Source organism: Carassius auratus, unplaced genomic scaffold (assembly GCF_003368295.1).
Source record: "Carassius auratus strain Wakin unplaced genomic scaffold, ASM336829v1 scaf_tig00214278, whole genome shotgun sequence".
NCBI classification, from domain to species: domain Eukaryota; kingdom Metazoa; phylum Chordata; class Actinopteri; order Cypriniformes; family Cyprinidae; genus Carassius; species Carassius auratus.
In genome coordinates, this window is record NW_020527590.1 from 136,026 (window position 1) to 149,611 (window position 13,586).

The 13,586-nt window shown below is 30.8% G+C and overlaps 1 protein-coding gene across 50 annotated transcripts in view; it reads right to left on the reverse strand.

The window, feature by feature from the left end:
• The window catches only part of LOC113091724 (titin), a 40,508-nt gene that overhangs the window by 17,082 nt on the left and 9,840 nt on the right, over nt 1-13,586 (reverse strand). For 34 of the 50 annotated variants that reach the window (XM_026257291.1, XM_026257336.1, XM_026257318.1 and 31 more), the window contains 63 exons: nt 12,910-13,074; nt 12,607-12,690; nt 12,296-12,328; nt 12,071-12,112; nt 11,942-11,989; nt 11,697-11,744; nt 11,536-11,601; nt 10,744-10,791; nt 10,441-10,479; nt 10,181-10,219; nt 10,065-10,109; nt 9,926-9,973; nt 9,715-9,753; nt 9,379-9,423; nt 9,218-9,265; nt 9,086-9,133; nt 8,794-8,841; nt 8,673-8,720; nt 8,546-8,593; nt 8,282-8,323; nt 8,163-8,204; nt 7,975-8,022; nt 7,814-7,861; nt 7,582-7,629; nt 7,398-7,445; nt 7,250-7,291; nt 6,955-7,002; nt 6,820-6,864; nt 6,650-6,691; nt 6,518-6,565; nt 6,356-6,397; nt 6,194-6,238; nt 5,972-6,016; nt 5,835-5,882; nt 5,663-5,704; nt 5,534-5,581; nt 5,363-5,407; nt 4,399-4,446; nt 4,261-4,308; nt 4,137-4,184; nt 3,979-4,023; nt 3,842-3,889; nt 3,710-3,757; nt 3,457-3,504; nt 3,292-3,336; nt 3,150-3,197; nt 3,026-3,073; nt 2,875-2,919; nt 2,738-2,785; nt 2,606-2,653; nt 2,353-2,400; nt 2,194-2,241; nt 2,018-2,065; nt 1,710-1,757; nt 1,287-1,331; nt 1,160-1,207; nt 971-1,021; nt 839-886; nt 658-705; nt 514-561; nt 372-419; nt 239-286; nt 86-133 (listed from right to left, as the gene is read on the reverse strand). In XM_026257291.1, coding sequence (XP_026113076.1) covers nt 86-133; nt 239-286; nt 372-419; nt 514-561; nt 658-705; nt 839-886; nt 971-1,021; nt 1,160-1,207; nt 1,287-1,331; nt 1,710-1,757; nt 2,018-2,065; nt 2,194-2,241; nt 2,353-2,400; nt 2,606-2,653; nt 2,738-2,785; nt 2,875-2,919; nt 3,026-3,073; nt 3,150-3,197; nt 3,292-3,336; nt 3,457-3,504; nt 3,710-3,757; nt 3,842-3,889; nt 3,979-4,023; nt 4,137-4,184; nt 4,261-4,308; nt 4,399-4,446; nt 5,363-5,407; nt 5,534-5,581; nt 5,663-5,704; nt 5,835-5,882; nt 5,972-6,016; nt 6,194-6,238; nt 6,356-6,397; nt 6,518-6,565; nt 6,650-6,691; nt 6,820-6,864; nt 6,955-7,002; nt 7,250-7,291; nt 7,398-7,445; nt 7,582-7,629; nt 7,814-7,861; nt 7,975-8,022; nt 8,163-8,204; nt 8,282-8,323; nt 8,546-8,593; nt 8,673-8,720; nt 8,794-8,841; nt 9,086-9,133; nt 9,218-9,265; nt 9,379-9,423; nt 9,715-9,753; nt 9,926-9,973; nt 10,065-10,109; nt 10,181-10,219; nt 10,441-10,479; nt 10,744-10,791; nt 11,536-11,601; nt 11,697-11,744; nt 11,942-11,989; nt 12,071-12,112; nt 12,296-12,328; nt 12,607-12,690; nt 12,910-13,074 — 3,084 coding nt within the window. Of the gene's footprint in view, nt 1-85; nt 134-238; nt 287-371; nt 420-513; nt 562-657; nt 706-838; nt 887-970; nt 1,022-1,159; nt 1,208-1,286; nt 1,332-1,709; nt 1,758-2,017; nt 2,066-2,193; nt 2,242-2,352; nt 2,401-2,605; nt 2,654-2,737; nt 2,786-2,874; nt 2,920-3,025; nt 3,074-3,149; nt 3,198-3,291; nt 3,337-3,456; nt 3,505-3,709; nt 3,758-3,841; nt 3,890-3,978; nt 4,024-4,136; nt 4,185-4,260; nt 4,309-4,398; nt 4,447-5,362; nt 5,408-5,533; nt 5,582-5,662; nt 5,705-5,834; nt 5,883-5,971; nt 6,017-6,193; nt 6,239-6,355; nt 6,398-6,517; nt 6,566-6,649; nt 6,692-6,819; nt 6,865-6,954; nt 7,003-7,249; nt 7,292-7,397; nt 7,446-7,581; nt 7,630-7,813; nt 7,862-7,974; nt 8,023-8,162; nt 8,205-8,281; nt 8,324-8,545; nt 8,594-8,672; nt 8,721-8,793; nt 8,842-9,085; nt 9,134-9,217; nt 9,266-9,378; nt 9,424-9,714; nt 9,754-9,925; nt 9,974-10,064; nt 10,110-10,180; nt 10,220-10,440; nt 10,480-10,743; nt 10,792-11,535; nt 11,602-11,696; nt 11,745-11,941; nt 11,990-12,070; nt 12,113-12,295; nt 12,329-12,606; nt 12,691-12,909; nt 13,075-13,199; nt 13,266-13,586 lie in introns of all 50 variants that reach the window. The other 16 variants (XM_026257342.1, XM_026257341.1, XM_026257306.1 and 13 more) reach the window with 16 other exon arrangements.

Below are 13,586 nucleotides of genomic sequence, written 5' to 3' on the forward strand. Positions count from 1 at the left end.
CAATGATGATAATATATTTATATATTATTTGTATCACATTTTGCTTATAAAAAAATTTAAACTGATAGTTGACAGTTAATCAGACCTTTCTTCTTAGGGACAGGTTTAGCTTTCTCTTTGATGACTTCAGCCTCTACAAAACAGAAGCATAAGAATATTTCAGTTTCATGTTAATCATGTAAAGCTATTTTGGTAAAAGTTTACCATGCAAAAAGAACTAAGAGGAAAAATAACTTACCTATTTTGTGTTTCAGTTCAGGAGCCTTTTCTTTAACAGCATCAGGCTCTTTAAAAGAGTATTTGTACATGTGATAAATGATCAGTATGATGTCAAAATCAGCAATGCATGAAAATGTTGTTGATATCCCCACCTTTCTTTACGGGAACTAGTTTAGCTTTCTCCTTGATGACTTCAGCCTCTGAAAGAATAGTTTGTGAACATTTAAAAAACATAATTTTTGAGGGGAAGTATTAACTTTAACTTGGGGTAAAAGCACACATGATCATTTCTACCTTTCTTCTCAGGGGCTGGTTTAGATTTTTCCTTGATGACATCAGCTTCTAAAATATTGATAATATAAATAATTGTAACATATTATTGCCAAAATATTGATCACATACATTGTTCAAAAATATTGCTAACACAGTAAACCAAACCTTTCAACTTAGGGACCAGTTTAGCTTTCTCTTTAACAACTTCAGGTTCTATAAAACACACAAAAAAAGGATACTTAAGTTTCATCATGTCAAACAATGAAGCTTCTGTTGCTATAATTAGACCAACCATGTTTTTGATTCAAATGTCAAATGTTCTAGAAGGCCTATGGGAAAAACTCACCTTTTTTGGGTTTAGGTTCAGGAGCCTTTTCTTTAGCAACCTCAGGCTCTATAAAACAGTATTTATGCATATGATATTAATCATTATAATGTCAAAATCAGCAATGCAAGATAATGTCACTGACATCCATACCTTTCTTTAAGAGTTTAGGAGTTGGTTTAGCTTTCTCCTTGACTTCAGTCTCTGAAAAATCAAATGATGAGAAAATATTTAGAGAATGTGAATTATTAATCATATTATTTGAATATTTACATTTTTAAGGCAACATATTAATTCGATTTTTAAGTTTGGGTGAAGCATGCATGAAATGATAACTTCTACCTTTCTTTTCAAGGACTGGTTTAGCTTTCTCTTTGATGACTTTAGCCTCTAAAATGTTGCAAAACATTAAATTAATTATATATATCTGCAAGATAGTGTAAACACAAATAAATATAAGTAGACATACCTTTCTTTGGTGATGGCTTGGGTTTTTCTTTAATTATCTTAAATTCTGCAAAACAGGAGAGTTTAATGTTAAAAAAGGAGAACTTGAGTTGAGACTTCTCATGGAATAAATTATCTTAATGTGCTTTGCAATATTTGTAAAGTCCAAGTGACTAGAATCAATAAATTGAGAGTACTTGCTATGCATTCACACATTAACAGGCCATTTAAGATGCAAACATGGTTTTGTGTTATGAATAATCATCATACATTGAAAAGAAAATTATACACAGCATGATTTCATTTCCATATCTTTCTTTACAGAGGCTGGTTTAATTTTCTCCTTGATGACTTCAGCCACTATAATAATCATATTGCAAATATGTTTAGAGAAAGAATTACATTCTGTTAACTACAATAAAAAACACAGCAAAGTAAATCAAACCTTTCTTCCCAGGGGTCCCTTTAGTTTTCTCTTTAGTAACTTCAGGCTCTATAAAGCAAAACAGAGTGATTTTAATCATGCATTAATAATGCAGTTAAATGCACATATTTAATACGATGATTACAAGCACAATAAATCACTTTATTTTATTTTTGTTTTTATTTGATTGACCAATGTCTAAAAAAATGTCTATTGCATTTTCAGGCTTCAGTGTTTAAAACTAATCTGATTTAATTCAAGTGATTCATCGTACAGTAGAAAGTTTCGGAAAGTTTATATGAAGGAAGATTTCATTTAAATTCATTGACCTTTCTTTACAGGAGCTGGCTGAACTTTCTCCTTGACAACTTCAGCCTCTGAAATGGCAATAGTTAAGAAATATTTAGAGATTGTTAATGTCTTTTTTGCATTATCATAAAATGTGTTTATTATCTTTACCACAAAGTGAAATCCCTTCTGAAGCCAAAATAACACAAGCGCTTACCTTTCTTCTCAGGGGCTGGTTTAGCTTTCTCCTTAACGACTACAGCCTCTGAAATGATGATTATGCAAAAATATTTAGAGGAATTCAAAGACACCCTTTTGTGTAATTAAAAAATGTAACTTGGAGGAAATTTTTAAATATTAACATAGTAAATCAAACCTTTCTTCTCAGGGGCTGGTTTAGTTTTATCTTTGAGGACGTCAGCCTCTAAAATATTAAGAAAAAACAACTCTAATTTATTTTGGGTTAAAAACTTTAAAGCTCTTCTTATAAATAAATAATATGTTTAATACTGTATGCTTATGTAATAGAAGCTTACTCAAAGCAGAAACACCCTTCTTTAGAGGAACTAATTTAAGAACCAAAACCTCAGTGTTTAATAAAAATCTAGCTAAAAATATTAACACCATACCTTTCTTCTCAGGGGCTGGTTTAGTCTTCTCCTTGACGACTTCAGCCTCTAAAATAGCAATTATATATTTTTGAATTGTAATATTTTAATAGTAATAGCTTGTGTAATATGTTTCTTAACAATAAATTAAACCTTTCTTCTCAGGGGCTGGTTTGGCTTTTTCTTTGATAACTTCAGTTTCTGAAATTGTTAAAATATAAAACATTGATTAAAACAACTGACATGAAACTTAATTTTAATGTGATGAAAAAAGCATTTCACATCCATACCTTTCTTTACAGGAGCTGGTTTTGCTTCCTCGTTGACTTCAGCCTCTGAAATGGCAACGTGGTGATTGTTGAAGGTTTTTATTATTATTATTATTATTATTATAATTATTATCTTTCAAACTGCTGAGATTAAATATCAAAATGAACTCACCTTTTTTCTCAAGAGATGGTTTAACTATTTTCTTAATCCCTTCAGGCTCTAAAATTATCATACTATTTAATCATACATGTTGTTACAGAAAATAGTCATTTAATTCTTAATATGCAAATCAAACCTTTCTTCTCAGGAGCTGGTTTAACTTTCTCTTTGATGACTTCAGCCTCTAAAAAAAACAAAAAAAAATAAATGAATAATATAAAAAATTATTGCAATTATCTTACAAAAGGCCAGTGTGGAAAAAAAAACTGTTTATTTACCCTTCTTTGGCACAGGTTTGGGTTTTTCTTTGGTTATTTCAGGTTCTGCAAAAAAAAAAGTGTTTCAACTTTAGATTTTTCAGACGTACAGATCTCAATCAATAAGGTGCTGTATTACATAATTAGTAAAAGGGATTTGAATCAATAGGTAAACTAGATATGCACCTTTCTTCTCAGGGGCTGGTTTAGTTTTCTCTTTGATGACATCAGCCTCTAAAATATTAAGAAAAAACAACTCTAATTTATTTTGGTATAAAAACTTTAAAGCTCTTCTTATAAATAAATAATATGTTTAATACTGTATGCTTATGTAATAGAAGCTTACTCAAAGCAGAAACACCCTTCTTTAGAGGAACCAGTTTAAAAACCAAAACATCAGTGTTTAATAAAAATCTAGCTAAAAATATTAACACCATACCTTTCTTCTCAGGGGCTGGTTTAGTCTTCTCCTTGACGACTTCAGCCTCTAAAATAGCAATTATATATTTTTGAATTTTAAAATTTCAATTGTAATAGCTTGTGTAATATGTTTCTTAACAATAAATTAAACCTTTCTTCTCAGGGGCTGGTTTGGCTTTTTCTTTGATAACTTCAGTTTCTGAAATTGTAAAAATATAAAACATTAATTAAAACAACTGACATGAAACTTAATTTTAATGTGATGAAAAAAGCATTTCACATCCATACCTTTCTTTACAGGAGCTGGTTTTGCTTCCTCCTTGACTTCAGCATCTGAAATGGCAATGTGGTGATTGTTGAAGTATTATTATTAGTAATAATAATAATATTATTATTATTATTATTATCTTTCAAACTGCTGAGATAAAATATCAAAATGAACTCACCTTTTTTCTCAAGAGCTGGTTTAACCTTTTCCTTAATCCCTTCAGGCTCTAAAATGATCATACTGTTTAATCATACATGTTGTTACAGAAAATGGTCATTTAATTCTTAATATGCAAATCAAACCTTTCTTCTCAGGAGCTGGTTTAACTTTCTCTTTGATGACTTCAGCCTCTAAAAAAAAAAAAAAAAGGAATAATGTAAAAAAAGCTTATGATTAGCATTATCTTACAAAAGGCCAGTGGGAAAAAACTGTTTATCTACCCTTCTTTGGCACAGGTTTGGGTTTTTCTTTGGTTATTTCAGGTTCTGCTGCAAAAAACAAAACAAAAAAAAAACAAAGAAAGAAAGAAAAAAGAGTGTTTAACTTTAGAATTTGCAGATGTACAGATCTCAATCAATAAGGTGCTGTATTACATAATTAGTAAAAGGGATTTGAATCAACAGGTAAACTACACTGTAAAAAATAAGTGTAATTTTAACTGTAAAATTTTGTAAAAAACGCTACGGAAAAAAACTGATAATAGGTTAACAGTAAGTTCCCGTACTATATACAGGGAAAAACTGTAAAAGATCTAACAAAGCATTAAATGTAAATTTACAGTAAAATTCTGTTAATTATACAGCTTTTAGAAGTAAAAAAAGAACAAATCAATGTATAATTTACAGTCTAAAACTGTAAACTGATATTCCCAGAATTCCCTGCGTGACACTCCACGTTTGAAAGTATTTTGTTTAAATAATCATGTTTTTAAATAGTTCTTGTTATCAGTTATGTACATTTGAGCTTTATGTTACATCTTCTGTTGCTTAATGAAAGTTTTTTGCATTATTTAAGTATCACGTGTGTTACCATGATGGTGTTTTGTGTTTCCATAAATGTGCACCTTCTATATGTTAATATATACTTCTGCTTGTGGTGAAGCTACTTGTGATGAGCTTTGATACTTCATGTGGCTTTCTCTTATACAGTACCATCTTTATTATTATGGTGGCTGTCAGTATTTTCAAGGTACAAAACAGATTTAATTTTGTGTGTTGTTGAATTTACTGGTTTATATTCACATTTTCTTGTTTGTAAATTACAGCTTTATATTGTAAAATTAACAGTTTTTGACGTAAATGTGTTTACAGTTTTCTGTATTTTTACAAAATTATTCTGGCAACCACAGCTGCCAAAAAGTTTTTGTAAAAACAACAAGAAATTTTTTACAGTGTAGATATGCACCTTTCTTTTTAGGGACTGGTATTTCCTTCTCCTTTGGAACCTCAACTGAAAAGACATCACAAGGTTAATTGGTAATAGCTTCTAGAAAAACCTTATGAAAATATGCATATGAGGCATTTTTTCAAAACTGCAAATTTTATAGTTTAAAAAGTAAATATAGCATAATAACACCTTTCTCTGTGAGTTTTGGTTTTGCCTTTTCTTTTGCAACTTCAGGCTCTATGAGACAATAGCATGAACATGAATGATCATCATACAGCTGAAATCTAAAGTATGTGATTATTTAATTCACTTTCATACCTTTCTTTACAGGAGCTACTTTCTCCTTAATGACTTCAGCCTCTAAAATAATGTAATAGAGTGATTGTAAATAGGCAATTTGAAACGTGATTAGCTTGGGTAAAATGTCAATCTGAGAAACGGAAGCATTCATGAAATGGATAATTAAAATATAAAAAGTCAAAACTCAAACCTTTCTTCTCAGGGGCTGGCTTTACTTTCTCTTTGATGACTTCAGCTTCTAAAATGGAGTTTATATAAATATATAGCATTAGCATTGTCTTAAAACTGGCCAGGCAAAAGTTTTTGACATTTGGACAACTTGGATACCTTTCTTTGGAGCTGGCTTTGGTTTTTCTTTGATTATTTCAGGTGCTGGAAAGCACAGCAGTAAAGAACAGCCTTTATACAGCCTTGCTCTTACATACAGTACACAGATTCAAATGGAAATACCATGTCTTGATATTGATACATAAATGAATCGATACATAATGAATTAATACATAATAAATTAAAGGCATTTTATATTAAAGGCTAAATGGATATATATACCTTTCTTTTCTGGGACTTGTTTTGCTTTTTCCTTCGGAACCTCAGCTATAAGCAGTTACAAGGATAAGTTGGAAAACGTCAGTTTGATATCTATTTGAGATTCAGTCTAATCTAGTATTCATTGCTGTAAGCATTGATTAAGCATGTACTATATCTTATTACCTTTCTTTGGAGGTGCTGGTTTCTCTTTGATAACTCCAGGCTCTAAAACAGATGAAGATGTCAAGCAACTTGAAATGGTAAGATAAAGTATCTTTATAGAACAATTAAACTGACTGCTGATGAAAATATTCAGTAAATGTTTTTAAGGGTTCAGGCACTAACCTTTTTTGGGTTTGGGTTCAGGGGTCTTTTCTTTAGCAACTTCAGGCTCTGTAAAGTGGTTTTAATACAACAACAAAAATTCATTACAGTAGAGAACAACAGCATACATGATGATTTCATTAACAGCCATACCTTTCTTTATAGGAGCTGGTTTAACTTTCTCCTTGATGACCTCTGAAATGCCAATGATGTGAAAATATTTAGAGATTGTAAAAGGTTTTCTTTAGCATTATGTTTAAACATCCTTAAAAACTTTTTTTTATTAATATTTACAAATAGTTGTTAATAAATGTAACTCAAACCTTTCTTCTCATGGGCTGGTTTAACATCTTTGATGACTTCAGTCTCTGAAATGATAATAAAGAGTAAACAGATAAAATAGCATACATGTTCTTTAATTGTTTGGGGGAAATGTTAATTTAGCTTAACAACAATACCTTTCTTTAAAGGAGCTGGTTTAGCTTCCTCCTTGACAACTTTAGCCTCTGAAATGTCAATGATGGGTAAATATTTTGATACTATAAATTATTTCCTTTAACATATTTTTTTTTACGTGTTTGTAGAATATGTGATTTCTGCTTGATGACTTCAGCCTCTTATTTTGTGATGATGAAAACAAAGCAAGCAAAACCCTATCAATGTCTTAAAACCTGATATTGATATAATATTCTTCAATATAATATTGAAAAATATTGATATAATATTATTGCTGTCACAAATAATGTTACATACCTTTCTTTGGTGCCTTGGGTTTTTCTTTGGTTATCTCAGGTTCTGCAAAACAATGAATTTATGAAACATAAAAGAAAGCTTGGAATACGACATATATTAGTCTTGCCTGGTAGTAATTTTTAAAAAATATTTACTGCATATGTCATACCTTTCTTTGCAGGTTCTGGTTTAGCTTTCTCTTTGGGAACTTCAGGTTCTACAAACAGAATGATATTTGAGTTTTAAAATAGTTCAGCAAAGACACGCCTTTATAGCAGCTTCAGTCTCTGAAACTATGCTCAGAAAAACTAAAAATGTAATGTAATTTTGCCATACAAACAGTAATTGTATACCTTTCTTTGGTGCAGGTTTAGGTTTTGCTTTTTCAACTGCAACAGGTTCTGCAAAACATTCAGATTATGAATTGCTTGAATGTCTAATTGTTTTTAATATATTAACATTGAATTATTATTATTTCAATAATTATTAAAGTAATTCTCATAGATTTCCATGTTCAGTTTAACATTTCCTTTTACTTTTTAATGTTGTATAGCAATTATACTGTAATCACAGACTTATCCATACCTTTCTTCACAGCAACAGGTTTAGGTTTGTCCTTGGCAACTTCTGCCTCTGAAATATATCATATTATACAGAATATATTTTTACAAACAACAACAACAAAAAAACAATGCTCAAAACACCGAACCACTTCAAAAACTTGGTAAACTATCTAGACAGTTAACCTTTTTTGGTAGGTTTTGGTTTTTCTTTTTCTTTTGGAACTTCAGGTTCTGTGAAAAATGGAAAATCAGCAAAATATTCAGTGGGGTGTTTCATGTGCTCATATTCAAATAAAACAAACTTTGTCTTGATATAAACAGGTTAAGTTTTAACTTGTTACTGGCCAGAAATAAGCACTTGTTATAAATACCTTTCTTTACAGAAGCAGGTTTGGGTTTTTCTTTTACAGCTTCTAAAAGAATACAAAGTTTAACATCAACCTTTTTTTTAATTTACCTGTTGCATCTTTTCACATTTTAAGATTATTACCTTTCTTTGGAGGTTTCTCCTTCTCTTTTATAGTTTCAGGCACTAAAAATCAAGCCAAACTGCTTTTTAAAATATTTTTGTAGATCTAATGTACATACTTAAGTAATGTAAATTATTCAGAAAGTTTTCTAATCGAACAAACCTGCACCTTATTATCCTGCATTTACAGGATTATATTTCAGAAAATCAATCTCATGAAATGAATTAAACTATCAGAATATTTTACCTCTACCCTCTCAAATTCAAAGCATGAGCTAACTATACCTTTTTTAGCTGGTGCTGGTTTTGCCTTCTCTTCAAATGCTTCAGCCTCTGTGCAAGATTCAAGGATTTGTAATAACCATTTTAAGATATGCATGTTGAAATATTAAAACAACTGCAATCATTTTACCTTTCTTTGAAGGTTCTGGCTTGGCTTTTTCATTGGAAACCTCAGGCTCTGTACATTAGTGGATGTAAGCAGTTAGCATCTTTAACATTGCAAAAATATGTCCAATAAAATCATTCTGTACCTTTCTTAACTTGGGCTGGTTTCACATTCTCCTTAGCAGTTTCAGTATCTGAAATGATCATAATTGCATGCATTAGAAAGTGAAGTTATGAATAACGACTAGTTAAAATCTTTGTTTGACTTTCTCTTTTGCAGCTGTAGGCTCTATAATTTAAGGAAAAGTAGGATTAAGAGTGGCAAGGGAAGCAGTTGTTGGCTTCCCTTCTGAAAAAGATAGAAGATAGGTACATATTCAATAAATAATATATAAGACTGACAAAAAAATTGATCAAGGCCACATATTTCCATATTACCTTTCTTGGCAGTTGGTGGTGTTTCTTTCTCCTTAGAAACATCAGGCTCTGAAAATGAGTCAGCAGGTTCAGTTAATGTCATGCATAAAAATTGCTTTTAAATGAATTTCTGTTACTTTAAGTGCATCCTACCTTTCTTCAGAAGGGCCGGTTTAATTTTGTCCCTGGGAGCTTTAGCCTCTGAATAAATAAGAAAAGAGAAAAGCATTTCAACTTGCTGATTTCAATTTTTCCTAATATTCTTTAACTGACTGAGTGGATATTGGCCAGTAAATTTGTGAAAACAGTGATACCTTTCTTTACTGGAACAGCTTTATCTTTCTCTTTGGGGGCTTCGGCTAAAAGCATGGAACGTTTTTATATGTTTAGATTTTAATTTAGTAGACAACAGTTTGTCTATATTTAAAATTCAAGCACCTTTCTTTTGTGGTGCTGGTTTTTCTTTGTCTTCAACTTTATTATTATTATTATTATTTTTTTACATAAACAGTAACAAGTCATCACAAAAGACATGGTATTTCCATTTGAATCTATGTACTGTATGTAAAAGCAAAGCTGTATAAACAATTTCAAACAACACATTATACAATGAAACAAATATATATTATTAATATAAGCAGGAATCATACCTTTCTTCACAGGGACAGGTTTTTCTTTCTCTTCAGCTGCTAAAATGCATCAATATGTTATGTTATTGGTTTCTTCAAAATTCAATGTTAGCTAAACTAGACAGTACCATACCATAAAATAGAAGCAAAAATTTAATGCATAAAAATTAAACTGCTACAATTTTGTAGGCTTTGGAGTCTTAAAAGAGCTGGTTTTGCCTTCTATTTTTACCTTTCTTTGAGGAATCTGGTTTGGCTTTCTCTTTGGGAACCTCAGTCTCTGTAATTTCATCAACATCAGCAGTTTATGACACATAGTAAAAGACTGCATTTTGTTTAAAATGGCACTGATTGTCTATGGAATGTCTTACCCTTCTTTACAGCAACAAGTTTTGCTTTTTTGACAGCTTCCGCTTCTAGAAGTAAATATAATTACCATACATAAGCAAAGATTACCTCAAAATTAATGTAAACAGCACACAATTACCTTTTTTTAAAGGTGCTGGTGGTTTATCCTTGGCTTCAGCTTTTGCAATAATGAAAAAAATGGATGTACTTTCAATTCATATTTAGTAAACCTTTTTCAAAGATCAGGCATTAAAATTTTAAATATAGTAACTCCGTTTGCTTTAACAGTTTTGTTTTGGGAGCTTCAGATTGCAGCAATGCATGCCATACATTACATCACATCATACAATAAAACTGATTAGAAAATACTTAAGGAGAAACAGGAAAAAACAAACGTACCTTTCTTCACAGGTTTAGCTTTTTCCTTGGGAGCTTTAGCTGTAATATGAAACAAGAAGATGTAAAACATTTAAATGAATCTCCAGTTGTATTACAAAAACAAACAAACAAACAAAAAAAATTACTAGTTGAATATGTTGTTTGGTTTGCATCATCCACTTAGACCATATATGGATTTTAAAACTGAATAAGCATGCCTAAGGTGAGGAAAGTTACTGTGTGATCATCAACCCCAAAGTTATTGAGAAAGGGATCTCTAACACTTAAAGAACACATATTTCAGCCAAAATGCAAGCTTTGTACCTTTCTTTGAAGGTGCAGGCTGGACCTTTTCTTTAATAACCTGAGGTTCTGTAAACATTTGAAACAAACTGTTCATATAATCTGTTAACTTATGCAAAGCTTCATAAATAGTTATACATACACTAAAAAACTGTAAAACAACAACTGTAAAAACAGTAATTTCATTAACTGATATAATTTTCGTATACCAGCCTATTGAGATACAGAAATCTGTTTTGTACCTTTGTAATACACTAATAACCACCAAATGCAGGTGGTGATGAGAAAGTCTCATGATAAACCAACGCCCAAGCAGCTTTTAAATAGTAACATATAAAGAATGTTTCATTCAAACAAACACTAAACACCATCATGGTGACACACATGAAACTGAAACAATGCCATAAACTTTCATTTAACAACATTAGGTGTAAAACACAACCCTCATATAAAAACTAATAAGTAGTTATTTAAAAAAAAAAAATTCTAATTTGAAATGTAACGCAGAAATGTTATTCACTGTAAAATATATGTCCTTTTTCACTTCCAATAACAGTAATTATAAGAAATTTCCAATACTGTTTTTCACCATATAAAGTAGGGTAATATACCATTAACCATTTAACAGGTTTTTACTGTTGGTTTGTTTTTTTGTTTTTTACTTGTCTTTTACTGTTAAATTCACAGTCATTTTTTACAGTGTACAATACAAAGTACATTTCTTTACAGGCTTAGCTTTTCCCTTGACAACCTCAGCAACTAAAAGACAAAATATGTTATCTCTGATACAAACGCAACTTTGCACAAGCATACCTTTTTCTTTTGGAGCTGGTTTTGCCTTTTCTTTGATAACTTCAGCTTTTTCTAAAAATGTGAATACTTCAGACATGAAACTAACTTTCTTTGCAGGATGTGATTTATTTCTAAATGAAAGAAAGCATCTAAAATGGGACTTTAAATATGCATTGTGATACCTTTCTTTGTACGAGCTGGTTTGGTCTTTTCTTTTGTAACTTCAGGCTCTGCAAATGAGTGGAGAAAAATTAAGACAATATAAAAGTCTATACAGTGAAATGTGATCCATTTAAGGTATTCATTTATTTAATTAATAGTCTAACAGGCCCCAAACTTTAAACAGGTAGTGTACACATAATGTGCTTTAATTATGAATTTGCTTTATTATAAGTGCTAAGTAAAGCAAGATCTCTTAAAACAATACCTTTCTTAGATGGTGCTGATTTGGTCTCTTTTTTGGCCACTTCAGCTTCTGAAAAACAAGCATTAGATTTATTTCCTGTTAATCGAGAGTTTACTGAACAGAACATCACTCATCACACAAGATACATACCTTTCTTTACATGGGCTGTTTTGTCCTTGGCCATCTCAACATCTATGATACAGTAAAAAAAAAAATATTTGGAATACATAATTTTGTTTCACAGTTTTGGCTACCGTGCCATATTAAATTTAGGACTGTTCGTGGACTTTGTGGGATTTTTTTTATTTCCAAAAAAAAAAAAAAAAACACAACAACATTGAAATATATTGTCCGTGAACAGGATGTGTTGAATACCTTTCTTAGTTGGTTTAACCTTTTTCTCAGGTCCTGCACATACAAAATTGTATACATTAGAAATTTGTAGTTTTACATTTTGTTTTGAGTTTTTTTTTTGTTGTTGTTGTAAAACATGCATACTGATAATGTGGGAGTCCATATAAAAAACTCCTGTAGTAATATTTTTTCTACAAGAAAATAAAATATCAAAACAAACATTATAATGGACTTAAGCTGCAATATATAGTACACTGCACACTAACCCTCAGACATTGCAATAAGCAAGCATAGCTTTATTTATCTATTTTTGGCATTAGTGCGTCATGTACCAGATTTCTTCTTTTTTAGAGGAGGTTCCTCATCCACTTTAGTCACCATGACCTTTTTGTCAGGTTTTTTCTTGGTGTCCTTTTCTAGAACACATTTCATATACATAGTACACATATATTATCTTTTTTGGGGGTTTTACATGTCATCTATAAGCAACTGTAGGTCTTGAACGTAACCTTCAACCTTCATCGGGAGCAACACAGCAATCTACAGTCTAAATGTGGATGTTGAGCTTTTTGCAAAAAGAGAAATTACATATCCTACATTAAGCAGATAAGTTCAGTATGTTTTATCAGTCTTACTTGTTGGTTCTTCAGTCTTGTCCTCTTTGGATTTTTGTTTTCTTTTAGCCTTTTCTATCTCGTTTTTCTCATGTTCTTTTCTTTTCTTGACTTTTTCTACTGTTATGTTTATTTGCTGTAGTGTCATCTCCTCCTCTTCACCATCAGCCTTCTTCTCCCTCAGATCTGGAAGAACAAGAAAAGATAATGAGCAACAGTTCTATCATTTTGATCCTAAACTGCAGTTTTCATTCTGCACAAGCACAGTATTTTACAGTGTGCAAGCACTGAAGAAAACAGAAACCATTCACCTTGAATGATTTTGTATATCTCCTCTCTAGCTTTTTTCTCTTTGGCTTCTTTCACTTGTTCAAGAACTGAAATCATGAGTAAATGTTAAATGAAAGTAACATTGTTTTAACATCCACATGATTAATGTACAATGAAAATTAGAGCATGAATTAGTGCACTATAAGTGTGTTAATTTAACATTAATAGTAATTGTAAAGCAGCAAAGTGGTTTTCAGCCATGTCATTGTGTTAGATGGCAGACTAAACTAAATAATGGATAATGGATAAATTAATTAATTCTCTAAATTCTAAATTACACACACACACAAAAAAAGAAAAAGAAAAAGAAAAAAAACACCCTATATATTTAACATTACATAAAAACAAACACAATTTTTGTGGACTTT